Source organism: Dioscorea cayenensis, chromosome 21, assembly GCF_009730915.1.
Source record: "Dioscorea cayenensis subsp. rotundata cultivar TDr96_F1 chromosome 21, TDr96_F1_v2_PseudoChromosome.rev07_lg8_w22 25.fasta, whole genome shotgun sequence".
Classification (NCBI taxonomy): domain Eukaryota; kingdom Viridiplantae; phylum Streptophyta; class Magnoliopsida; order Dioscoreales; family Dioscoreaceae; genus Dioscorea; species Dioscorea cayenensis.
The window spans coordinates 788,607-815,116 of record NC_052491.1 but is presented as its reverse complement, the minus strand read 5'-3'; the positions used below and the strand labels follow the sequence as shown (position 1 = coordinate 815,116).

At 33.0% G+C, this 26,510-nt stretch overlaps 2 protein-coding genes and 1 pseudogene across 2 annotated transcripts; 1 reads left to right on the top strand and 2 right to left on the bottom strand.

Annotated features, from left to right (window-relative positions):
• Positions 1-1,062: 1,062 nt before the first annotated feature.
• On the bottom strand, positions 1,063-2,041 carry LOC120252589. The gene is made up of 2 exons (XM_039260773.1): positions 1,458-2,041; positions 1,063-1,339 (listed from the first exon to the last, which is right to left on the bottom strand). The coding sequence occupies exons 1-2, from the start codon at positions 2,039-2,041 to the stop codon at positions 1,063-1,065; spliced, it is 861 nt and encodes a 286-aa protein (XP_039116707.1).
• A 14,447-nt stretch (positions 2,042-16,488) lies between these two features.
• On the top strand, positions 16,489-21,636 carry LOC120252528 (annotated as a pseudogene).
• On the bottom strand, positions 21,525-26,163 carry LOC120252527 (protein SULFUR DEFICIENCY-INDUCED 1-like). Its single transcript, XM_039260700.1, is given in 5 exon segments — positions 21,525-22,394; positions 22,494-22,604; positions 22,606-22,650; positions 23,931-24,143; positions 26,016-26,163. Coding segments are annotated over 5 exon segments (858 nt in total). The 5' UTR covers positions 26,100-26,163; the 3' UTR covers positions 21,525-21,989.
• Positions 26,164-26,510: the final 347 nt, after the last annotated feature.

The following is a 26,510-nucleotide window of genomic DNA, read 5'->3' as shown; positions in this document are numbered from 1 at the left end:
TTGTAAATCCTATTTCTTCTTCACTTGGATCCCTTCTCCTAAGCATGGGTCTTCGGCCTCTTCTCTTTATCACAGGTTGTGGGGGAATCATTGGGCCTTGATCACCTTTTGGCCAGCAATTCTTGTCTTCTGTTGGACTTAATATGTGGTTGTATGTTGCCATAAAAGTACTGACATTGTAACAATCATCTACTTGACTCTCAAGGTTGTTGTTATTATAATACAATGCTGATATTGCATGAGGACAGGGAAACCCAATTAGTTCCCATTTTATACAAGTGCATTTTTTCCCTTTAATGTCTACCACAAACAGACCATCATTGCCAAGAACTTGATACTTATCCCCACCTGACCAAGTTGTATGATAAGAATAGCTCAATTCTTTTGCTTTCTCTAATTTTCTAACAATCCTTGGACAATACATGGTTGCACAACCTTGCATGGCATCCCTTTTTCTTTGAATTCTAATCATCAACTTGGTCCTAATCATCTCATTCATAGCAACTATTCCCTTGGTTCTTGCTTCCAATATTAGACTGTTAAAACACTCGCACAGATTATTCAAGAGCATGTCACACTTAAATTGGGGATTAAAATGTGCCCTACTCCAATGGCGTGGGTCAATTTTTTTTCATAAATTCATATGCTTTTGGAGATAGATTTTTTAAAGCTTCCATTTCTCTCTCAAATGTTGGAAGATAGCTAGCCTTAGCACATCTCCATAACTGGTCCTTATGGGTTTTCCCCTTATATTTTTTCCTAAAGTTTGAGTGGAGGTGCCTAACACAATATCGATGTTCACTATCTGGGAATAACTCATGGAGTGCAAGTATGAGCCCCTATACATGATGAGCAATAAAAGAAGAAAACAAAATTAATGAATCAACAAGGAAAGAAAAAACTTAATGCTAATAATAATTAGGTCATATCTTAGGTTAAAGTGCTAACTTTCTGCCTATCGCTCATAAAAGCCCAGTGGTGGCTATTGTTTATCTCCAAATCAGCAGCGAGCAACTCTAGGAACCATTTCCAGTTAGCATAGTTCTCCTTATCCACCATTGCCTAAGCTATGGGATAGATGCAATCATTTGCATCTATCCCAACAGCTGCAAGCAATTGCCTTCCATAGAAGCTCTTTAAGAAGCATCCATCTAAAGAAATTATGCGCCTACAGCCTGCAAGAAACCCAGCTCTAAGAGGTGATAGACATACATACATTGCTTGGAACATTCCTATAATGCATCTGAACATAATGGTTGATCCTGGGTGGGTTTCTAGCAACTCAAGCCTATAATCATAGAGCCTCTTCATCTGATCTTCCTCATCACCCTCTAACAACCTTTTCTCGTGACACAATAACACAATAACACATCAAAAAAATTGAAAACAAGTAAATAGATAGAAATTCATATTATAACTAACTCATATGCAAGTTTATGATAAAAACAACATACTACCTAGTTGCAATGGCTTTGGCCCTCCATGCAGTGAGTCTGCTTATATCAACACACTGATTGCTCCTGACAGCTTGAATTATCCCTGCAGCTTTCCACGAAGGGTTTGCTCTAAATTGTTCTAAGTAGTTGTGAGCAATCCACTGTGCACTGACATGCCTGTTTTTGTGGTCTTTAGTGCACTCATGTTTTAGACATCCTGATTTAATCTGGATTGTATTTCGATCTGTAGCCATTGGTGAATCCAATAGGTAGAAAGGACAGCCTTTTTTGCAAAAGGCTTTGCACCTTTTGCTATTGTTGGGCCTGAGCTTCATCACGCATATGTTCTTAATACCATAGTTTCTTACTGCCTCTCTAAATTGCTTAAAACTTCTAAACTTCATGCCAATCCTGAAGTGAGGGTCTTTCATATCAGTTTCATCATTGAACTCTACATATGTAGGCCTTCTTCTTATATCTTCCTCATCTGTAGAAGAGCAGGATTGCAATTCATCAGAAATACCATAGTCTGATTGAACTTCCTCTTCACCAACATTGCCAAGTCCTATAACCATCTCTTGTACTTCTGTATTAGGTGCAAGCATGTCTTGTTCATCAATATCTCCTACATCATTCTCACTTTAGAAGCTATACTCTGAATCATGGAGTTCACTGTCTTCATCCTGTTTCTTTTCCTTCATGCGTATGCCAAGTGAAGCATCCTCTAAGTCATCATCTTCTGTCACTTCTTCATTCCTTTGCACACCCTCCACTTCTTCTTCCACATGTGTGTCCAACACACCAAGCCCTTGCCCTATGTTACTGACATCTGCATTAGAAACCTTAGCATAAATGCTTATCATTCTGGTGCCAACAACAGATAAGGACATGTCCAAAGCATCTTTATCATCCTTTATTTCTCTCAAAGCATGCCTTCCACTCCTAAGATCCATCCACCAAAAAGTACAACCATCTACATTAATGTTCATCTCTTTTGCCATATTGATGATTTCTAATTTGGACATTTTATCTACGCTGCAATAATCTGCATATCCACACAATGTTCTATGCTCCCATTTGTACAAATCTCCATGAGTGCAATACATCCTTACTGAGAAATAGTCACAACTAGGTGCTGAAATGAAATTGGTTAGTTTAATTAAATTGTGCAACACGTACAATTTCCTAAATACATACATGATTGAAAAAAAATTACAGTTGGTGTTTTTTGGATTTTTTTTTAGATAACACATTAAATAGGCATGTTCATGGCATAACACATTAAAATTACAGTTTTTACAGTTGATGTCTTTGGATATTAACTTTATGTATATGAAGGCTAAACCAATTCATCGCATAAAATCACATGGCCACTAACAAATTAAATAGGCTAACACGTAAATGTGCAGCTAACATTAATATATATATATATATATAACAAGCATCCTGGCTTTGGATATTTACATGATCTTAATGGAGAACTTAATAACTTAAATAAGCTTCATACCATTAACAATATCCCATACAAATAATGTAAAAATAAAAAATAAAAATAACAAACACCATTTGCCATCCAAAACCAAATATTACACATTTCTTACATAAACAACTGGATAACAACTAGCTTCCACATAATTTCAGTAAAAGTTGGAAAAAAAAATTAAATGAGCAAGCATGCCAAGTTTTAAAAAAAAAAAACATTTGAAGTTCTTACATAGCTGTCACACACTATGGATAAGCATTAGAACATTAGAGTATTTGATCATGGGTAACATTAGAACATTTGGGACTGCTACAGATTTTCTTCAAAAGGACATTGGCATTTATCAACCATTAATGACTATACAAGGACCCACAACTCCTTGTTTTATCTAATGCTCCTTGATGATCTAATTTTATATATTTATGGTAGTCAAATCGGGACAAATATTGGCCTGTCATTGAATAATATGTATTCATTTTTTACCTACAATTTGATAGGGATCAAGCACACAATCATGTAGGAAAAAAAAATGTACCTTTTGTGTAGGATTTAAGCAGTTTTTGGTACTGAAGTTAAGAACAACAATAGCATCATCTTGGTGGATATAGTTTTGACATAGGATCAATGCTAATGCTCCTTAGTACAAATTAATTTGATCAATGTTTGAACATAATTATCTTTAATAATACCTAATCTTCAAATTCTCCCAATTACTCAAATTATCTTTTTTGGAAATTAATGTAGTAATGCAATTGCAAAGCAACTCATAATAAAACTAATCTAAGTCAATATATGGCAAAGGATGGAAGCTCACAATGTTTAGCAATCATGCATTTTTTTTTAAAAAAAAACAAGCATTTAAAGCTCTTGCAAGGACATTTTGGAAGTTTTGCCTTTGATGTTGCTACCTTAGTCAAGCACTTCGCAAAATTCCATCAAGCTATTTGATAAAGAAAGGACACAATTCAGGCAACGCAACCTAGAAAGCAAGACCATATTTGTTGGATTTTACAAAATCCTCAGCTTCTAGTGATTTATTTCAAAGAAAAGGAAGTTTTTTCATCAACATTATAGACATGACAACCCAAGATATCTATACAGCAACATACAAAATGGCCATACTATTGTAAAGTTTAAGGAAAAAATGATATTAGAACAAAACTGAAGGATTAAGTCAATAATCTAAAATAAATCATTTACTTGTTTTCACAGCAAAGTAACAATTATTGATTGGCAGCAGGCTATGCACCCATACAAAATGGCCAGCTCATCTAAGGCTACACAAATTTTGAAACAAACTTAGAAGAGGAAGATATGTTATAATCTAAATGTTAGTCTAAACTTCTTCGCATGCCTGCATATATGCATTTAACACCTGCAGCACATTTTTAATGACGTAGAATCATCATAAAGTACAACAATTGAGAATTGGAGCATATAACCTACAATAATCATAGTGGCAACACATTCCTTTACAGCCAATCAAACAACACTCAAATCACATGTGTAACACAATAAATCATGAAACCATTTACAATAAGATTGTGCTTCGGCTGCTTCCATCCTCAGCACCCAATCGATCATCATGACAGGGCGGAGAAGTCCTCTCTCTGGTGATTTTGCATAGGTCTGGCGGTTTGGGAGGAGGAGGCGAGTTTCTGTCGTTCGGATGAAGGAGGAGAAGGAAAGGGGGAGAAGATGGATGAAGTAAAATCCTTTTTCTAGGGCTGATGTGGCCGGATGATGTGGATAAGTTGTGCCGTTGGCATTGTGCTGATGTGGCATTTAAGACTGGGCGAAGGATGTGACATGTAAACGCTGACGTGTTCATTCCGGCGTACAACTCTGCATTTTGCCACCGGATACTGGTGAGTACCCTCCTATTGATAATAAATTTAAGTTGAGTATCCGAAAAGAAACAAATGAAACTTTGATACTCAAAACGAAAAAAGTTGTTTGTATGGTACCCAACTAAAATTTTAACCCCACATTCTCACTTAATTCCATTATCTTGCAATCAAAGAATAATAAAAAAACACATTTCAATTTTCAACTCCCACTTATCCAAGTTATATAAAACAAGAAGAAATGTCTGTCTTTCCCCAAGATGTATTTTTCCCATTTACAAACCAAACAAGACCATTACTCAATCAACAAAACATAAAACTCTCAACACAATGATTTGAGCTTGAGAACTAACAGAATGAATGAATGAATATGTATGCACTCATCATACACTAAAATTATCAAATCTTTGATTTTCAGCTTCAACCAATCCACAGGAAAACCAAAACTCACCATCAAATAGTACAAGAAACCAATCACTAACAAAAATAACACAAAGAACACAAGAATCACCCAAGAATTCTACTTCAAAATGACGAAATCAAAAGAAAAAGCCACTAATCTAAAGTTACTTTCATAAAATAGAAATCATCTTTGCCTCCTTCGATGATTTGGTGAATACTCTGCTCGCGATCAAAGAGACGGTACCCAGTTGGCCCCAACGCCAAGGAAGACGACTGCTACGACAACCTCAAATGGGAGGAAGAAAAGGCAGTCTTTAGGCCTTTGGCGAGCACCAACAACAATGAGGAGAGGAAAGCTTCGGATCGGAGTTCGGGTTGGATTCGTCTTTCGGCGTTCGGAGAAGAGGAAAGTTGGAGAATGGAGAGAGAGACCTAAGAATGAGATAGGGTTTGCTAACTTTGGTTTTAAAAAAACCCTAACAAAATAAAAATTTGAATATATATAATTTAATTTCGGGTCGGGTTCGGGTTCGGGTACGGGTCAAGTATCAGGATTCCCATACCCACACCCGCACCCGCTTTACATTAGTTGGGTTTTACCCGAACCCAACCTGAAACCCGGTCAAACCGGGTTTTTTCATTCAAACTTGGGTCGGGTTGGGTTTGGGGATTATTGCCATCCCTATCTGGATATGAAAACTTTTAATGAATGTTGCCTAATATGGATATATACCATCAGTAAAATAATATCATTTTGTGTGTTGAATCATTAACATTGAACTAAATTTTTTGAGCATATTGATATAATCAAGGTTGTCAGACTTGGCCCGGGCATTGACCCGGCTAAGCCCAGGGGTCAAGGGTCAATCAATGGGTTCACCAGGTCAAACCGGGGTTGAACCGGGGTCAATAATAAAATATAAAAAAAATTATTATAATAATTAATAATCAGCAAATATAATATTAAAACCATAATTATAATATAAAAAACTACTCAAATTTGATATTTAAATTGATAAACGACTTTATATACACTAGTGTTTTCTAATTATATCATTTATTTTCAAGTTTTTTATATTAATATATAATTATCAAACTTCTCTCGGTGTTATTTATTTGTTTATTTATTTATTTGTTTATTGGTTGATTTTGTTAGAATAAATAAGAAATTTAATTCACTAATTTTCATCCTTTTATATGGATGATATATTTTATCAATAAATTATATAACTTACCCAATCTCAATCGAGTTTTTATTTTGTTATATATTTTGTTATATTTTTTATTTAGTTAAAATATTTTATTTTTATATTTTATAATAACATTGCACTCATTTATTGTTTTATTTTCTTAATAAATTAAATTTTTATAAAGTATTTACATAACATATTAATGGATTTTATTTTCAAATGTTAATTTTGTTGGTATGTTTATGATATATATATGTAATTCTATTTATTGATTATAAATTAAAAATTAATATTAATAAATATACATGATTTTGTGGTTTCTAATGAGAAAATAATAATAAATTATGAAATATTAAAAAAAATCCTAACATTGTGACCCGATTGAACCCCTGGGTCACCGGGTTAACACCGGATTTTTCCATACTCGGTTCAATGGAGTATACCCGTGCCGGCCACATGGCCGGTTCTCAGTTTTTCCGGTTGAACATGCCGGGCCGGTCCGGGTCTGATTACCTTGGATATAATACATTATTGATCAAAGAGGAGATTGGTGGAGCACTTTTATATTATTATTATTAGTATTAGCAACTCTGAAGAATGTATGCCACATCCATAAGTCTGTTGAAACAACAACTTTCAGCATAATTATAGGAATCCCTTGATCACCTCGAGTGAATTGGTCTTTTTATGCAACTGGGCAATTTTTCTAATGCTAATACATGCAATCTATGCTACTAAGCATGTGGGGAAAACTGTGACCCTTATAATGCAGTGAAGTAACATGCAACATCATCATCATTGGGTCTTCTCAGATACCTTGCCACAAAAGAATTAATCGTACATACTCATCATATTGATCAGCTTATGCCCATATGCTAATAGTCAGATAGCATCAGTATATTTTTGAAGTGATGAAAGTCCTTATTTACATGTTGCGTCAACCCTTAATTGGAAATACTTTGAAACGATTTGCCAGTGCTTCTACAATTCACAAGAACAACACCTTGCGTATTCGAAATCTTCGATGAAATACACTATCAGGATAAACTGGTTCATTGGCGAAGTAGTCATTGAAAAGTGTTTCATATCCTACTTCACAATCACTATCAAATGCCTTCAACTCCTTCTATGGCTACAAGTTGACTCATTTTTGTTCCGCCTTCCTTGTTCCTCTAGTAATGTATACATTTTTTCTACAAAGTCATCCATCAACTCATATACCAAAAATTGCTTGATTTGCTATAGATGGGCATGATCCATTTTGTAGAATGTTAACAAAAAGTAATGTAATTTACAAAAAAATATGGAGTTTGGTGAGTGGAGAAGTATGGAACTTATTATCACCATGTATATATATATATATATGAACAACATAACGTTTAGTTTACAAATGGGGACAATTTTAAAACGGCCACTTTTAAAACAAGCTAATTTTTATAATAGTTAGTATCTTAACAGCTACCTTTATAAATTGAATTATATTATTTTAAAATTACATATTATTCAAATTGTATTAATGATAAAAAAACATTAATCATAGATTAATAATAAATAAAACTATACTGCATGATCGCATTAATTTAATGTTACATAAAGATAAAATTACATTGCATGACCGCATTTTTAAAATTATATAATAATAAAATTATATTGCATTAAAAATAAACATGTTTGGGATCATTTCAACATGACCCAAACATGTTTTTTACGATTCTAATAATATAGAGCACAAGCACTTTCATTCAACTAATCATCACTCTCCATCTACTACGATGCTCTCCTAAAAATTTATTGTATAATTGGCTAAATTCATTAATAAGTAAAAGCATTTAAAACCAATGTTACTTACAGCTAGTTGTTTTTCTTTTTCAGACCAGATCATCGATTTTCATTGAAATGCTCGGTTACTAGTTTCCAAAACGTTCTATCATTTTGGGCAGTGCCTACAATGCTATTAGTTGAGATTATAAGCCATCCACTCACGAGCATTTTTCGTCTTCCATGGTCCATGGCCAACATTTTTTAACCGGTTGTTGTTAGTGCAACCGTACTATTTAATTGGCATGATTTGACACCAAGGCAAGATGACGTGGCAACCATGGTGACAAGTCATAATTGATGACATGGAAAGCATGGTGACATAGCAAGGAGACTTGGCTTGCAAGACAAAACATCTTGAAGATCTTGGTGGAGCTATTTTTAGTATGTCTACAACTTGGAGGAAAATATCTTGAATATCTTGGTGGAGTTATTCTTGGTAACATGTTACAACTTGAAGACAAGATCATATCAAGACCATATTTAGGTGATTTGATTGAGGACTAAATATGGATGAAGCTTAATTAAAGAAATATCTATTGAAGATATGATTTGAAGAATCCTTGATGAAGATTGATTGAAGTCTATTAAGGGCAAGATTTGAGGACCAAACTTGGGTGAATTGAAGATCAAGTTTGGAGAATCTTTGAAGACCAAACTTGGAAGGTTGAAGACTAAGTTTGGCAAGTTCCATGAAGACACACAAGGGCGTGCGCCCCTTGTTAGGAGACTGCGTGATGAGGAATTGAGGAGGTAGGCTAGTTGCCGGCAGTCGGGATCGGGAGATTTGGATGTATCGACTTAGACTAAGCATGACTGGGAGGTTGATGGGTCTTGAGGTCGTTCACAACGTAACTAGAACTCAGTTAAGTCAGCAATCAGAGCCATGTTGCAACTTATGTTACAACAGGAGTTGCAACAACTAATTTCGGAAGTTTTTTTTAAATTAGTAGCCGCGGAGATTCTTAAAGAGGTATGTGCTATATTTGGGATGTTGAGCCGTCTATATAAGCTACCTTGCTCGTAGATTGTAAGTGCGACAGAAGCTAGAGAGAGTGGGTGCACAAGACAATCTAGAGAGGGTAGTGATCTTTGTTTGTGAGCATTGAGTGACAAGTATTTGTAGTCATGTATTTTCACCTCTTTTAGTGGATTGTTTATCTCCGGGCTTGGCCCCCAAGATGTAGGTGAGTGGACGCCGAATTGGGTTACCAACGTCGTGTGTCTCCTTCTTGTTTGGTTTGTGTATGCTTGTATGAGTGTTTGAGTGTTCTCTAAAACCCACAAACCACACCGGTGGAATTAACAGTTGTTCATGTTAATCTTCATCTATAACGATCTTCTCAATCTTTGGTTGTATGGAATGAAGGGAAAAATTAAGAGTCGAAAATGAATTTGTTTATATTGTATTTTGTTGATCAGCACTAGAACATCCTTCAAAAATTTATGTGTTGCTTGCAAGAATTTGAAGGCCACTTGTTTCTACGTTGGGTTGTTGACTTGCCATGCTAGGGTTGAAAAAACCCTTTCTCAAAAAAACATAGGATAATATATGGAAAATTTGGTTGATTTTAAACATTTGGATAAAAGTGGGGAAAAATTTATGAGTTTGGATAATTTTATGAATTTTGAAGATATTGAAAATTTTGCATATTTATTGGAAAGAAAAAATATGAAAAATTTTGAAAATTATTTGAACTGGTGTTGGGATGGGAAAAAGAGGAGTATTTTTATTCATAATAATAGAGTAGAAACTTTAAAGACGAAGAAGTGGAGAAGAATATAGATTTTTTAATTAAAAAAATATGGTGGGGCCTATTGATTGAACGGTTCTAACCTTTTCATATGGGAGGAGAAATTGTCTCAATAAATGTCTATCAAAGTTACTTAGGTTTAATCTTATTTTAAAATTTTAAATATTAAATGTTATTTTTAATATTTGTGTAAGATCCTTAAACATCTAGTATTTCAAAATGAGAAATGCTATTTGGTCCGATATTCCAGTCCGAAATAATGGACCGAATGACCTGGATATCTGTGTGGCATCCACGTCATCCCACATACTCTCTCTTTCTTGTTTTAAAGAGAGAATAAATATTTTGTACTTATCCTTCCCAAATTTTCATCTCCCTTTTGTCTCCCCTTAAGCCACCGGCATATCATCGCCACCGTGAAGACCTTCCTCACCATCTTGCCTGATGCCACCGGGAAGACCTTCCTCGCCGTCTCACCTGATGCCACAGGCACACCGTCGTCGCCGTGAAAACGACGCCATCGGCACACCATCCCCGTCGTGAAGCCCTTCCTCTGTCTTTCCTGCACAATGTAGCCGCCGTGAAGACATGCTCACCAGATGAGTTGTCCGCGACACCCGAGCCCCTCCAGGGTTTGCCCTTTCCCAGTGATCCCCAGTGAAGCCCTTTCATTTTCATGTTGTTGAGATGTGCTTGTTGAGATTGTTTGTTAATCATGTGAGATGTGCTTGTTGAGTTGTGTAGGGAAATAACATTGGCAATCATGTTGAGATGTGCTTCTTGAGATGGCCTTGTTCAAATGTGCTTGTTGAGATGTTAATCATGTTTTTTTCTTGTTGAGATGTGCAGGGAAATAACATTGGCAATCATGTTCAGATGTGCTTGTTGAGATTTTTTGTTAATAATGTTTTTGTTAATCATTGAGATGTGCTTCTTGAGATGTGCGTGGAAATTACATGTACAAGGAAATAAAAATATGAAAAAAATAGGAGAGCAAAATTTCAGAGTAGTGACCATCCACAAAAGTTTCCCAATGATCATGAATACAAGATAAAAATTTCACAACAATACTCCGTGTAACGAAAAGAGACACTCGGCAACTGAACTCCTGGAATTTATTAATCAGTATTAGAAACTTTGTCAATAGAAATCTCAAAACTTGGCCAACAGAAATCTCTTCGTATCCACAACATCCTCTGCACTCTTTGCCTCAACATCCTCTGCACTCTTCGTATGAGCAACCTTTTCAACAGAAATCTCAGCCTTTGTATTCATAATTTCCTTTTCACCTTGTTAATAACATTATCTTGAATCAAAAAAAGATAAAGAATTTTCGTATAGTTTTCTGTGGAAACTGAATGTTTTCCTAGATGAACAAAGATTATCAAATTATTCACAGATTCATAAAGAAGCAGCAATTGAGACAAGCAACTTCACATTATTTAAGGAGTAAAAGACATCACAATGTTGTTTGAGTGAAGATCTAACAAGAAATTCAATAATACATCGTCATGAGTTAATGCTAAAAAATTGAATGAAATATTTGAACATTGATACTGTGGAAACTGAAAATTTTCCAAGTTGAATGACGATAATCAAATTACTCGAAAATGCATAATGCAAACAATAGATACTAGTGAAGTAACCATGAGACATTGTCCTGATATATATACCTATCATTGTTCCTTAAGTGTCATTGGTTTATTTTCTATCTAAACTGCATATAATCCATGAAAGGTGGAGAACACAAACATAAACAACACCAAAAGAAAACCCCTCTAATTATAAACACTATTATCAGTAAACAATAACAATCAGACAGAGAATGTCTTGAATTATTTCTTCAATGCATCCAAACGCAAGATTCAGAAAATGAAACCATTGTGAATGGATCAACTAAAGTTCTCAAAATCATACCTTGAAACATGAGAAACCTCTTCCTTGGTATGAGAATGTCCAGTGCCCACTGAGCTCCAACTCCCTTCCTGAGAACTTGATTGTTAATAACATTAACTTGAATCAAAAAAAGAATCCTCATATATCATCTAATCAAAAAGGAATATATATATATATATATATATATATATATATATATATATATATATATATATATATATATATATATATATATCATACCAAGATTAGAGAGTTTACGTAACCTACAAAACAAATCCAAAGAACAAGAATAGACTCTCAAATTGACACGTGAATGGAAAAACTTTATTTGAAATCATCGACCACCGTCCCTTGGAGAGTGACTCCTCAATCATGAAACACCGGGCATCACTGGGGAAGGACAAACCCTAGAGGGGCTCGGGTGTCGTGGACAACTCATCTGGTGAGCAGGTCTTCACGGCTACGACATTGTGCAGGTGAGACAGAGAGGAAGGGCTTCACGACGGTGATGGTGTGCCGGTGGCGTCATTTTCACGACAGCGACGGTGTGCCTGTGGCGTCAGGAAAGACGGCGAGGAAGGTCTTCGCAGCGGTGATGTGTGATGGTGGCCTCAGGGAAGACAGAGAGGGAGATAAAAATTTTGGAAAGAGAAGTGCAAAATATTTATTTTTCTCTTTAAGACAAGAAAGAGAGAGGGAGTGTGTGGGATGACGTGGATGCCAAATAGGCATCCACGTCATTCAACTCATTATTTCGGACTGGAATATCGGACCAAATAGCATTTCTCTTTCAAAATAGAGAGAGTAGTGATAATTCTCTTGTACTACATAAATTTTTTAGGGGTTGTTTGGTATCTATTTTTTTTATTTTTTGTTTTTGTTTCGTTTTTGTTTTATTTTCAATTTTTTGAAAACAAAAATATGTTTGAATGCACTAATTATTGTGTATTTTAAAGAGCCCGTTTGGTCAACATAAAATTATTATGATGCTTTTTATCAAATTTTTTTTTCCAAATTCATTTTCTTAAAATTTTTTTAAAACTTTATTTTTCATATTAGTTTACTTGATTGTATTATTAAATAAAATTAATAACATATACGGGTATTGTATGGGTAGAAAACATCTCATACACCATTTGAGACTAAGAAATATTTTGGGTTTTGCCTTAACAATAGATTTTTACAAATATTTTTTTATATATATGTATATTGTATGTTATATCCTAGTTTAAAAAAGTTAAGGGTAAAACAATAATTTTCATAAATACTTTGTAAAAATATATTTTTATATACTATTTAAACTAATTTGTAAAATGTCAAGCTCAAATAATAATTTTTTATAAATATTTTTCTTAAAAAATATATTTTTTAAAAATTATTAATATTAATTTGTAAAAAGAAATTGATATTTTTTAAAAAATCAAAATTAAAAATTAAAAAGAATTAAAAATTAAAAGGAGAGAGAAAGAGAGAGAGAAAGCGGAAATGTTTCATATGAAAAAAGTTTAAAAATGTTTCGACAAAAATTGAAAACATAAAAAAATATTGTTTCCAAATTTTTTGGAAACATGATGATTGTTTCCAAAAGTTTTGAAAACAAAAACAAAATTTTTTGAATAACACAAAAACAAAATACCAAATATATTTTCATAGTTTTGTTTCTAAAATATAAAATTAAAAACAAAAAATAGGAATTAGTAATAATGCCAAACAACTCATTATTTTCCTCCTTGTAAAAGAGTATTTAATTAAAGTGGGTAAAGAACATCCCTCATTTTGGGCTTTATATATATATATATATATTTATATTTAATCTCACTCAAATAGTTACATGTTTTTTATACAAATGGACAAATTATATTTCTTTTCCTTTTTTCACTCCTTCCCTCATGTTGACCATGTTGATTTAATTAAGAAAGTGGTGAGGGGTACTTTAGTAATTGAGGGGATGTATTAGAAAGATAGTAGTCCTTATCCGTTACCGATGACGTGGCATCTACGAGGAAAAAGATTCGTTTATTTGAGAGTTAAAAAAAATAAAATGTTTTCTTTGTTTGTTTTTTTCTTTTTTTTATTTTTTGTTTGAATACTTCGTTGGTAGACTAAGATTTATATATTTTTTTAATAAAAAGGATTTGTTCTTTGTTTATATTCTCAAGTCTATTTTTTGCTTATTAAATCCTAACGACAGTGATTGTTACAGCACAACCATTTTTTTTTATTAAATTTTTATGTATGTATATATATATTCTTTTAATTTATGAAAAAGCTAAGCAGAGAGTATCACCGATTAAAATGAAAAAACAACATCAAGTCCTTTCATTTTCTTTTGAATTTATATTCTAAATTCATCACATCTCTAAAACATTTTTATTTTTTAAACTATATATTTAAATGAAAAATTTTATTTTTTTAGCCCATAAAAATTATTTTTAAAATGGAAATTTTCTAAACAACCCTATGACGTTTGAATTTTTCAAAAAATCCTTCATTTTTTAGTGCACTTATATTTCTGCAGCTCATTTCGTCAGTTTATTTAATTTTACAACATGCACTTCTACTTTAATAAATATAGTTTTTGTTTAACATTGCGTGTTTATATATAATTGCATAAGTTTTCAATTTTTCGTTTAATATTTATTTTTCTATTTAATATCTAATTTTTATTTAATATTATGTGTTTCTACTTAAAAAAATTGAGGGTCATTCCTCTTAACGTCAGCTACCTATATGTTAGAGTTACTGAAAAGTAAGCTGTTAGAAAAAAAAAAGATTATTTTACGAATAAACAAATTTGGGAGGGCCAAAATTGTATAAAAAAACTTCTAGGGGTTTTTGGCAATTACCAGTTTTTATATTTAGATTACAATATTGTTGTAGTACCATATAAATACTACATAAATATTTATATAAATACTATAGTAGTACTGTTTATTTATTGTTAATTAGATTTTCTATAAAAGGATGTTGTTTCTCTCTTCTCTATAGTTAAATGATAAGTGGGATTTATTAACTCCATTTGATTCTTAAAAGTCTTTAAAAAATTGATAAATTATCGCAATTGATCCACCATCATCTGTCCTTTGATAACCGTGAAACTTGTCAACTTTATGAAATATATATAAGTTTTTATTAATTTTAAAATAAAGAATAATTTTCTGGGGAAAGAGAAACAGGTTCATAGTTCATGATACTTTGATTAGCTAGTTATTAAACAAATAAGCAAAAAGAAATCCAGGAGCTCCTATGCTTTTCAATTGGAGTATTGAGTTTGAGTACCTTAACTCTTAATGTATTGGGTCCTCTGTGAAAAGTGTGTGAGCAGTTTTTTCACTCTCTTTTCAAAGTGTATAATAAAGGAATTTATTTTTATAAAAAATGTAACTGATGTACTTTTATAAAGAAATTTATTTGTTAGTTTTATAATATATATATACATATGAGATTGAGTATTCTATGAACGTGCCTAGATATCAATTTTAAGCATGTTGACTATTAACTTTTGGATCAAAAATCAATGGTCGAGATCATTCAGATGTATAATTTTACTGTATTTATAAATAATAGCATAATAAAATATGGACACAAAAATCACTAGAATAATCACAATAAAAGAAAATATCACGCTGAGAGCACTGTTGCTATCATTGATCATGCACCTCTCTCTCTTCCCTATCTCTCTCCTCTCATTCTTTTCTCAAACTTTTAAAAATCTAGGTACGTTCAAATGACTTTTCTTCATTGTATATATATATATATATATATAGAGAGAGAGAGAGAGAGAGAGAGAGAGAGAGAGAGAGAGACAAAGAGAAACTTTAAATAAATTCCATGTGTACCACACTTGAATAAAGAGTAGTGTAGTGAATGGTCATTATTCCTTGATTTAGAACAAGTTAATTATTATTCCAAGCAAATTAAAGTAAAAGTTGTTTTAAGTTTGGATTTGATTAATACTAATTAAATCAAGTTTTTTTAACTCAATATAAATTAATACAATTAATAATTAATAGCAACAAATAATAAATATGATGTTATTAATTCATTAATTAACATTTGGAAAAAAAAAATACTTTAAGATATCATCAATTCAAAAGTACAACCATTGAAAGACAAACATATTTAAAAAATGTCATAAATGCTACAACATTTGAATATTTAATTTTTATAAATAAACTTATGTTTGAAAATATGGATAATTTTCATCACTCAATTTCAAACTTTTTAAGGGTGTAAATAAAAATATCCCAAAAAATATAAATGCAAAAAGAACCTTCTACGTTGAATGGCCGCCCAAAGTTTTCAAAGAAGAGAACTTTGAAAACGTGTTCAGGGTTTCATTCGCAAAAAAATATTCAAGAAAAGCATGTACTAAACAGTAATTTCACACTCAGATGGCTCATCAACCGTCCATTTCTAAACCAACGGTTCAGATCAACACTGACCTCCAACCCAAAAAAGAGAAGGGTATTTACGTCATTTTACCTGCACAGATGGCCACTCGCATCAGACCAACCAAAGAAAAGAATCGCCTTCGTAGCGAAGCAAAGTGTTAAATTGTCCATTTTACCCCTAAAAGTTCATAATATTTACAATAATACATTTTTTTATTTAATTATTTATCCGTAAATCTCGAAATCTTGTTCTCTGAAATCTCATTGTTTTTTTGTTCTCTTCTTCTTCTTCTTCGTCGTCTTCGCGAGATTCTAGGGTTAGGGTTAGGGTTAGAGTTTTTGGGAGGGAGATGGGCCAGCAGACGTTGATCTACAGCTTCGTGGCGAGGGGGACGGTGATCCTTGCGGAGTTCACGGAATTCACGGGGAATTTCACCACAATCGCCGCGCAATGCCTGCAGAAGCTGCCGGCGAGCAGCAACAAGTTCACTTACAACTGCGATGGTCACACCTTCAATTACCTTGTCGAGGATGGATTCAGTGAGCCTCTGATGTTTTCTTCGCTTTTAATTTTGTTGTTGATCTGCTTTTTTTGGGGTGTTGTGTGTCTGATCTATGTTTATGTTTGTGATTTGGGATTTTTGCGGTTTGAATGTGTTTTTAGTTTTGTTGTTATTGATTGGTAATTAATTTTTAAGGGGTTTTCTTTTCCTGATTTGATTTCATGAGGGTTTTGGATCTTGTTTCGTTTAGGATGTTTGGTGGTTGTGAATGAATGCGTCATGGCTTCTAGATCTGGTTTCTTGTTTTTAGAGTTGTAAGTTATTAGTGTAGATCTGAACATTTGGTATGTATATGGAGAATGAGAATGTTCAGATGTCAAATCAGTTTGTGGAAAGTTACACGCTTTACATGGCAATTTCAATGGATGTTGGATTTCTTATACATTTAGATTCCATTTTTGGAAGTTGTTTTTTGGATAGAACTAGGAGTGGAAGCCTTTTAAGTTACTTATTTGTTTGCAGAATGCTCATAATGAATGTTAAGCTTGCTGATCTTCTGCAATTATGAGAAGGTTAGATTTTTGAAGGGCGAAGCGAAGGACTTTCTGCCTGCTTTATTGATAAAAAAACCAAATTTGACTTTGCGTTGGGAACATGAATAATACATTTGTCTTGTGACTTGGTCTTTGCTGCTGCTCTGTTTTGCCTCCACTACAAACACTATCATTCTGTTCAACATTTTTGTTTGGTTGTTGTGTTGTTGATGGCTGGAAATGCAACTCGCTTGGCTGGAAATGCGACTTGCTGACAGCTCTTTTGGAAGTGTGGTTTGTCATAGCCACTACTGCCGTATCTGTTTATATACAATCAGTACTAATACCATTGACCATTGGCATACCAGAATTAGGTACTAATGCCCTGTAATGGCCTTGAACATCTTTTTTAACTTGAATAATCTTATTACTTCGATTGTTACCTTCATTGTTAGTGTATAAAGTGTAAGTGCAAGTGCAAGTTTGAAATGAACACCAATACCTTGACTGTGTCATCACTATCAGTAAAAGTTTCCATCATCTTCAACTGCTCTTAATTATTTTCATTATTGACAAATACAGCCACCAGTCGCTTTAAGAAGTGCTTCTCTAACATTCTTTCAAAAGTGGAGAAGCCTGCAAATTTTCACATATTTGGTTCTTATTCTCTACATTCTTTCTACATCATCATAGTAGTCTTTTTTATTTTCTTACGCCTTGTAACACAATTATGGCAGTAAAATAACATGTATTTTAAGTTATAATTTTGAAAGGCAATTTTACAACCTTCTCAGTTTTGTATCAACTTTCGCATATCATCTTTAAAGGTGCTTTATTTTCCACTTTATTTTATGAACTGCTTTTAAGTTGGTCTTTTTCTTTGTTCTGTATGCACACGTGCACACACATACATGCTGTATCTCATACTGAAGTGTTTTAACTGGCTGGTGTCTCTTTAAGATTGTCTAGTTGTTACTTTAAAATTTTAAAGTAATGTGTATCTTTCATCCCTTGACTTGATAGTTGCTAAATCTTTTTCCTTGGTTTGAGATAGAGATATTTATATTGATTCCCGTTTTGGTTATCTTCAAGAGAATAGTCTATCATGATCTCTGTTCTTCTCTTATCTGTCAGCTTTGTTAATTTTCTAGCAGTCCAGTATTGTTACACACCCATTTTATCATCAAATCTGTATACCCTTTTTTCGTCTAAAATTTGTTAGCATGCGAAACTGCATGAATTTTCTGATTCATGTTTACAGACATGGCTGATGACATCAATCATCTTCAATTGGGAACTGGTGATCATTGTGTTTCCCTTTTTTTTTTCTTCTTTTGTTTGTAAAGTCATAATTTGTGTCACTACTTATTTTGTGTTTCCTTGTTTGCTTTTGATCCCTTCTAATTGGCATTCTGCATTAATCCAACTTCATACCCTCAATTTCTTTCATGTTAATGTCATTGGCATAACTTTGATAGGGTAGTAGCCATTGTATTTCCTACTATATTTGAGACGTAAAAGAGTATATTCATAGGGTAGTAGATATTGTCAAATGGTATGCGATTAGTTGCTCTACGCGCCAGATCAAATAGTATGCTATTAGCTGTGTTATACATAGACTAGCCATCTTATTTCCTGTTATAGTTATTGCTTAAGAGTATACTCATATGGTAGTAGATATAGTCTAATTGTGTAGTTTTTCCTTGATAAAAGTGTGGGTGTTTATATCTTTAACTTAAGAAAATGGCACTTCAAATTAGTTGAACACTAAATGCAATTGTGCAAGGCTTCTCTCTAGGTTATTGCCAAATTCAATTTCCTAAGTGCAATTTATCATCTTTGCTTATTTAAGCATGTGAAAATCTAAACAAGAATGGAAAATTCTGTATTTGGAATACCAAAATTCTATATGAGAAGTGAATAGAAGAATACAAATCATTTAAGATGACCCTTCTTTCAAGGTTATGACATAGTGCCAGGATGAAAGATGCAAAAGATTGAAATTTGTATTTTTTATTTTGCTCATTCTTGTATGACAGTTATATTTATGTCTTGTTTTATGTAATGCTGATGGATATAACAAGAGCACAACTCCTTTATGTTATCAAGGGATGATACAGGCATGGTAGTGCGTGTGCTCTTGCTTGACAAGCAGTTATTAATAGATATTTTTATTTTCTTCTCTTTTTATGTTTTCTTTCTATGTTCTCAATTACAAAAAATGACTCAATTATTTGGGTGGTAAGTTTTTTTATTTAATTGCTGATTGGGAACCAGTTACTTTATTAGTCATTTCATCTGGTAATTTGAAGAATTTGCTGGTTTAGCCTTCTATGCTATGATATAATTGTTCTACTTTATAGAAATCATTCTAGTTTGGGAGGCCTTGATGTGTAAAATCATAATTGTATTCCACTCAACTGACTTGCTGATCTAACAATATTCGGGCTGCACTGCATGTGATATTTATAATGTGATCACTTTTGGCAAATTGATTGCTTAGGCATTAGAATCTGTACTCCCAACTCATGTTCAGTATCTGAGATGATTCGACAGATCCATGAATATATTCTGACGGGTACCATATATTTTGCAATTAATTTGAACTCTATAGGAATAAATCTGGATATTGCTGCCTTACAGAATTCTAGTTCTCTGAACACATCTATGCAAATAGGGGGTCCTGGTTGTAGAAATATGTCAAGAATGGCTTGTGAGATATCTTTCATTTAAGGAAAATGAGAGGATTTGACATTTTGGAACCATGGTTGATGGATTCTTTCCAATGTTTGGGATGTGTAAATTGCAAGTGGTGTGGTTTCTATTTGATGCATGAGGAATTTTTTATGAATAATATAGCTTGAATTATATGCAGTTTGTTCGTGACTGTTTGTGGATGGAAAGGACAATATAGAAAGAGTTATATCACTGAATTTGAAGGTCAATAGTTTCTATTTAAATTTGCAGAAAATATGCAACAATATCCGTCCTTAATCTAAAGTAGTAGTGAAGTAGGTTTCTTGGATTGTTCCCTAATCATGGAGTGAGTATATTTTTTTTTGTGATAATATATTCATTGACTTTGGAAAATATATTAAAAAAAAAGTATTATATGAGGACCTAAGTTTTTTGTTTATAAATTTTGAATCCCTTTGCCTGGTCACCCTGGTGTGTTTTGACAAAAGGCAAGTTGGAGTAGAATGCTGTTTTATTATATGTTTTCATCTGTAATAAATCTGTTCTTTCTAGCTTTTTGTATGGATTCATTTTATGTTTGTAAAATTGGCATCAAGCTTGTTACTAAAAGCAATCATGACTGGGTTGTACAGCATACTGTGTTGTTGCTGTTGAGTCAGCTGGCAGACAAATCCCAATTGCCTTCTTGGAAAGGGTCAAGGAGGATTTTACCAAGAAATATGCTGGTGGAAAAGCTGCAACTGCTACAGCCAACAGTCTTAACCGAGAATTTGGGTTTTTTTCTTGATTCTAACTTGTGCAAATTATCTTGTTGTCCACCTGTTTTGGTTATCACTGATTTTGGGTCTTCTCTCGTATCGCAGGTCAAAACTGAAGGAGCAGATGCAATACTGTGTGGACCATCCCGAGGAGATTAGCAAGCTTTCAAAAGTGAAAGCTCAGGTTTCAGAAGTAAAAGGAGTCATGATGGAAAACATTGAGAAGGTGTGGTTTGCGGACTGTCCTTTGATGTTCAGATTCTCACTGAAAGGGCATATATGGATTAGTATAGAATTGTATTCGGGATACGGAGTTATCATTTAATCTTAGCTAGTGCTTCTGTTCCTCCATCTGGTTTTCAGGTTTTAGATCGTGGGGAGAAAATCGAGCTTCTTGTTGACAAGACAGAGAACCTTCGCTCTCAGGTTTATACTTATAACTACTGGATTGTGATTACCACTTCTCACCATTATATTGTGCTAATCAAACAACACAATCATTTTAATTCTTTGTGATACAGGCTCAAGATTTCCGGCAGCAAGGCACACAGATGAGGAGGAAGATGTGGTTCCAGAACATGAAAATAAAGCTGATTGTCTTGGGTATCATCATCGCTCTCATCCTCATCATAATCTTGTCAGTCTGCCATGGCTTCAAATGTTGAGGATGTTCGAAGGCCACCTTATATATAGTTTAAAGCACTTTACCCTTGCCTGGCTGCCCCCTCTTCTGGGTTCAATATAATAGTGATAATTCCCCCTTACTACATAAATTTCTTGGTGTCTTCCTCCTTTGGATTGCGTATTATTTCCCTTAGTAGTTTGTATGATGAACTGGATGTGTTGTATAGTCCATACCTTCAATGCCTTTCATGCAATACAAATTAGAAGACTGTCGGTGAATATGGATTCATTGATTTCATTCCAAGGGTTCTCTCACGCTTTTCATTCTCGAAAACCTTAGTCCAGTGTTTAATTTGGTTATATATGTATTACTGTTTGTATGGCTGGAACTTGCTTTTTCATTTGAAAGGCAAAAACTTCTTGGATGCCTTGCATCTTATTCTCAATTAGATGATGAAATTTTCTCTTGTCCAATGTGACAATTGCTCGTTGAATGTCTTGTTCAAAATACTACTTTTGCAGTGCCTCATTTTATGTTTAACATTTGGGACAAGTATGTTGCACTCAAAAAGCAGATTATTGTTTATTTAGAGAACTACACAAATATGCTTTGCGGATACACATTTACACACAAAACAGCCTAAATGCCTAATCTCAGCATGCTATCTGATCTCTGAATGGAGATATCTCTTCAAAGACAGGAAGTCTTTTGATGGAATCAAATGGAGACCATTCTCCCAACAGGTGCTCAATTCTTGCGATCTCGTCGTCCGTCGTGCTTGGTATCATGTTAACTATAGAGAACAAAGTTTGTGATTCTATCTCATCCATCAACTCCTCTGTTCTTTTCAGGGTCCTGCTATCATCCGAATGTGGTAGTCTCCCATTGAGGATGTCCTGCAGCAAACTCCGGGCTTCATCAAACCGGGCCTGCTTCATGAGGCAGAGAGCAAGGTTACAAGCCTTGTTAGCATCGGTATCGATCATTTGTGCTTTCCGGTACACTGCCTCCGCTGCACCATAGTTGGTTTGTTGCATGTATGCCCAACCAAGGTTCCCCTGGGATCAATAAGTTAGATCACTTGTCTGCTATCAAGGTACCAAATGTCTTCATGCATGCATTTATGTCAATTGACTAGTAAAAATGTTGAAGCTTACCAGAAGGCGAGATATCTCTTGCTGGATGGTAACTTGGAATTTCTTTCCGTGTGAGCGTGCCGTCTTTGTTGTCTTTCCATTGAAAGCCTCCCCCAGGTATATCTTCCGTAGCCTTTCGCTTTAACAACTCTATTTGTTCCGGTATTTTTCCACATTTCTGACCACCAAAACAAATGTCAACCATATGAATATTAGGCAACCTATTTATTCTAGTGTTTTCAATACTAAGCTGCACCGAAACCACCAGTTTATTGCCCAAATTGAGAATTTTGAATGGAAGGATGTTTGACTTATATTTTTAGACAAATATGTCTTGCATTAAGGCAATGAAATATTATCTACAGATTGTTATTAGACTTGTTTTGGACCAAAACTTTTGAGTCCACCTTGATACCATTAGATCATTTCAGATTGAAGGTTCATGCTTGACTTTCATCCCTAGATGAACATCTGTGTATTTTGTATTATTAGTAGTGAGATGTATTTTTAGACTAATACATCATGCATTAAGGCAATGAAATATAATCAACGGATACTAAGACATTTTTTGGACCAAAACTTTTGAAGCCATCTTGATACCATCAGATTATTTCAGATTAAAGATACATGCTTGACTTCTATCCTAGAAGGCAAATGTGTGTGTTTTGTATTATTAGTATTGAGATGGATTTTTAGATAAATACATCTTGCATTAAGGCAATGAAAAATCATCAACAAATTCTTAGACTTTAGATAAATACCATTATAGCTTATTTCAGACTAAAGATTCATGCTTGATGGCTTTTATCCTAGATGAATATGTGTATATTTGTATTACTAGTATTGATATATATATATATATATATAACTTTACGTCAAGTGGAGACGTTCTATTATGTAACAACAACTAAAATGGGTTGGTGGATTATTTATACGATCATAATATGATGGTTTAGATCAAAATTCTATACATATATTTTTTTTAATGTTACTATTTTTAAGCACAATAATACTATATAAATAGACAGTACAGTTTGGATGAGAATTCAATTGTATTGTATATGTGATTGTGAACTTCGAAGTTTTGATTGGAATCCAATAGTTGCCAATGAACGTCCGTAGATTTTTATTTTTATAAAGTCGACAAGCGACAAAGCAAAGACAAGCAGGTACGGAGGTGCACCAGTTACGGTGACTTGAATGACTTTCTGGGAGTAATCCCCCCGTCATGCAACCATGGAGAGGAGAACGAGAGGTAATCCTCACACAGAATTTTCACAGGGGACCCTAAATATGAATTGTAATTTGAGAGGTTCGAACTTGAGGCCTCTCAATTATAACCATGGGTAGTTACCATTGGGCTAGCCCAAGGTTCCTATGTCCGTAGATTTGTATTTATGATCGTTCACAAATGACGTGACCTATATATATATATATATTTATATAAAGTATAATTACCTTGTAGAGGTCAATGAGAATGTTATCAAGGGGTTCTTGAGCTTGTTTAGAACAAAGATGGCGAAAGGACTTGATAGCCTCCACAGCTTCCTCTGCTCTGTCTTGTTGTTTCATGACTACAGCCATGTCCTTCAATGCACTGTCCACTCTATCTCCTGCATTTATTGCCTTCCAAAACCATACTATTGATCCTTCTGGGTCTTTTTCCACCAACTGTTTTTCATCATTATTTATTTATTTTTAAACTGTTAAAATTATCTAATTTGGAGAATTCAGTGTTAAAATATATCTGATACGAAGAATTCGGTGCCATATATATGTATGGAAACATCAACAATTGCGGACGTTCGTGTAACGTCCGCAATTGAGCACAGTATGGATTAAAAAGTACCGTGAATGTTAAGTGAGTTTTTGTTTAGAGTAAGCACAGTAAATATTATTTATTCAGATTTGAAAAAAATTGGATTTCAATCTAATGGTTTATACAAATGTCCGTAGATTTCAAAATCTACGGACGTTAGTAGAAGATCTGTATCTCTCTATATATATATATATCTAGTGGAGAATATACACATAGATAAATACTAGTAGAAGAAATATATGCAAAAAAAAATAAAAATAAAAAATAAAAAGTATATTATTAAGTAAATTTTTTTTGGATTTTATCTTGCATGTCATTTAATCTTTTTACAAATTAAGTAATGAAAAATACCATTTATATATATATTTCTATAGATATAAAGAAAGGTATACACATTCTATTTGTTACCATATCGATAAGACAAGTAAAATAAAGTGTTTGTGGATTGATTTGTCCAGAGGTATATACATTCATATATGTTACCATCGTAATAACAGATCAATAAGACAATTATAAGATAAGTTCAATACCATATCAATAAGACAACTATAAAATAATTAAAATAAAGTGTGTGTGTGTGTGGAATAAAGTGTGTGGAGTGATTTGTTTGTATTATTAATATATATATATATATATATAAATATGATTTCTTTTATAAAAATTGTACAAGCAAATTTCTCCAAAATTTTGACATATGCTTAATTAAAGGTCTTTTCTTGTCCTTGCATGAGCAGTCAATTCACCACCAATGGTTTGTTATCATCCCAATCAAAGTGGCAGTCTTTTATTTGTTCTTAGTTTCTTTAATTGCATCCGTACATCCGTAATATGATTAATTTCCCTTTCCCCAACCAAATATTAATTATCTGTTTGAATTTTTTGGTTTTGTAAAAAAAAAAATAAAATAAAATTTAAAAAAGTGAAAATAGTTATGTTGTGAATCTGTGATATATAATATATGATTGTTCTGGATCAATTTGTATATATTGTTATGTTGTGTGAATTCATCAATTTGATAGATTACACTGATTTTAGCAAGAATTATTTCTATTTCAACGCTTGAGACTCCTTCAATAAATAGCATATTTTAAATAATTTTTTCTTCCTATAATTATTTTTTTTTTTTTTTAAAAAATATAATATGAAGGTTTTATTATAAAAAAAAAAAATCATTCTCTTAAATCAAAAGATCTCATAGTTTATTAACATTTAAAAAAATTATAGAAAAATTTTCTAATTCATTGTATATAATTTACTCTATCCAAACTTAATTGGATACTGTAATTTGATAAATTTCTTTTATATATATATATATATATATATTAGGAAGGTTATTTTAATTATAACTAAAAATTAAAATTCTCATATAAAACTTGATGCTATATTTAATTTGTCACCTTATTAAAAAAGGGTTTAATATATAAAAAAAGGGTTTTAACATATCAGAAAAGCTCCCATAAAGACTTCAAAAACAAAACATAACTTCCCAAGTAAAAGTGATAATAAAGATTGTAAAATTTTATCCTCTCTTACATCCATAAATAAATAAATAAATCAATCAATCAATAAAAAGAAAATTTAACTCATATTTAGCTACTCCTTTGCAAAAACAAATATTCCTAAATAAGTTACTTATCTTCCCCAACAAACAAGCAAACAGTTCCATTCATTAATTTTTTTTTTAGAAAATCAATATTAAAAAAAAAAAGAAGGGAAAGAAATACCTGAAGATGCTTAGCTCTAACATAAGGTGTATCCCCTGATGGAATCTTATGAATTACATGGAATAACATCTCCCCTCCTTCCATCTCACTAATAATAATAATTTAAATTAAAAAAAAAAAAAGATGGTTGCTCCCGGAGAAGAAGGGGTACTTGAATAATAAGAATAATAAGAATAAGAACAAGAATGAATTCTATATATAATGTGATAGACTGGTTGTATGTGGACGGGTTTGAGTCCAAGTTCGGAAATTGACCCGGTTCAAAGCATGATGATGAATGAGTTGTGTTACTACAGTATTAGACAAAATGGGTTTTGGATTTCACATCGTTTACGCTTCTATGCAGCAGCATACACTCACTGCCGTGGCGTTATCTGACCTTCATCCGACTGCTTTTGGTGCTAAGTACAAACAACTAGTGCCATTATTATTATTATTATTATTATTATTATTATTAGTGCAACCGCACTATTTATTGGCATAATTTGACACCTA

Excerpts from the sequence above, each read along its gene's own strand:
- LOC120252589 (XM_039260773.1), bottom strand. The coding sequence starts at position 2,041 with ATGCTTGCACCTAATACAGAAGTACAAGAGATGGTTATAGGACTTGGC. Across the intron at positions 1,340-1,457 it reads GCCAAAGCCATTGCAACTAG|GTTGTTAGAGGGTGATGAGG; the intron begins GTAGTATGTTGT and ends TCACGAGAAAAG.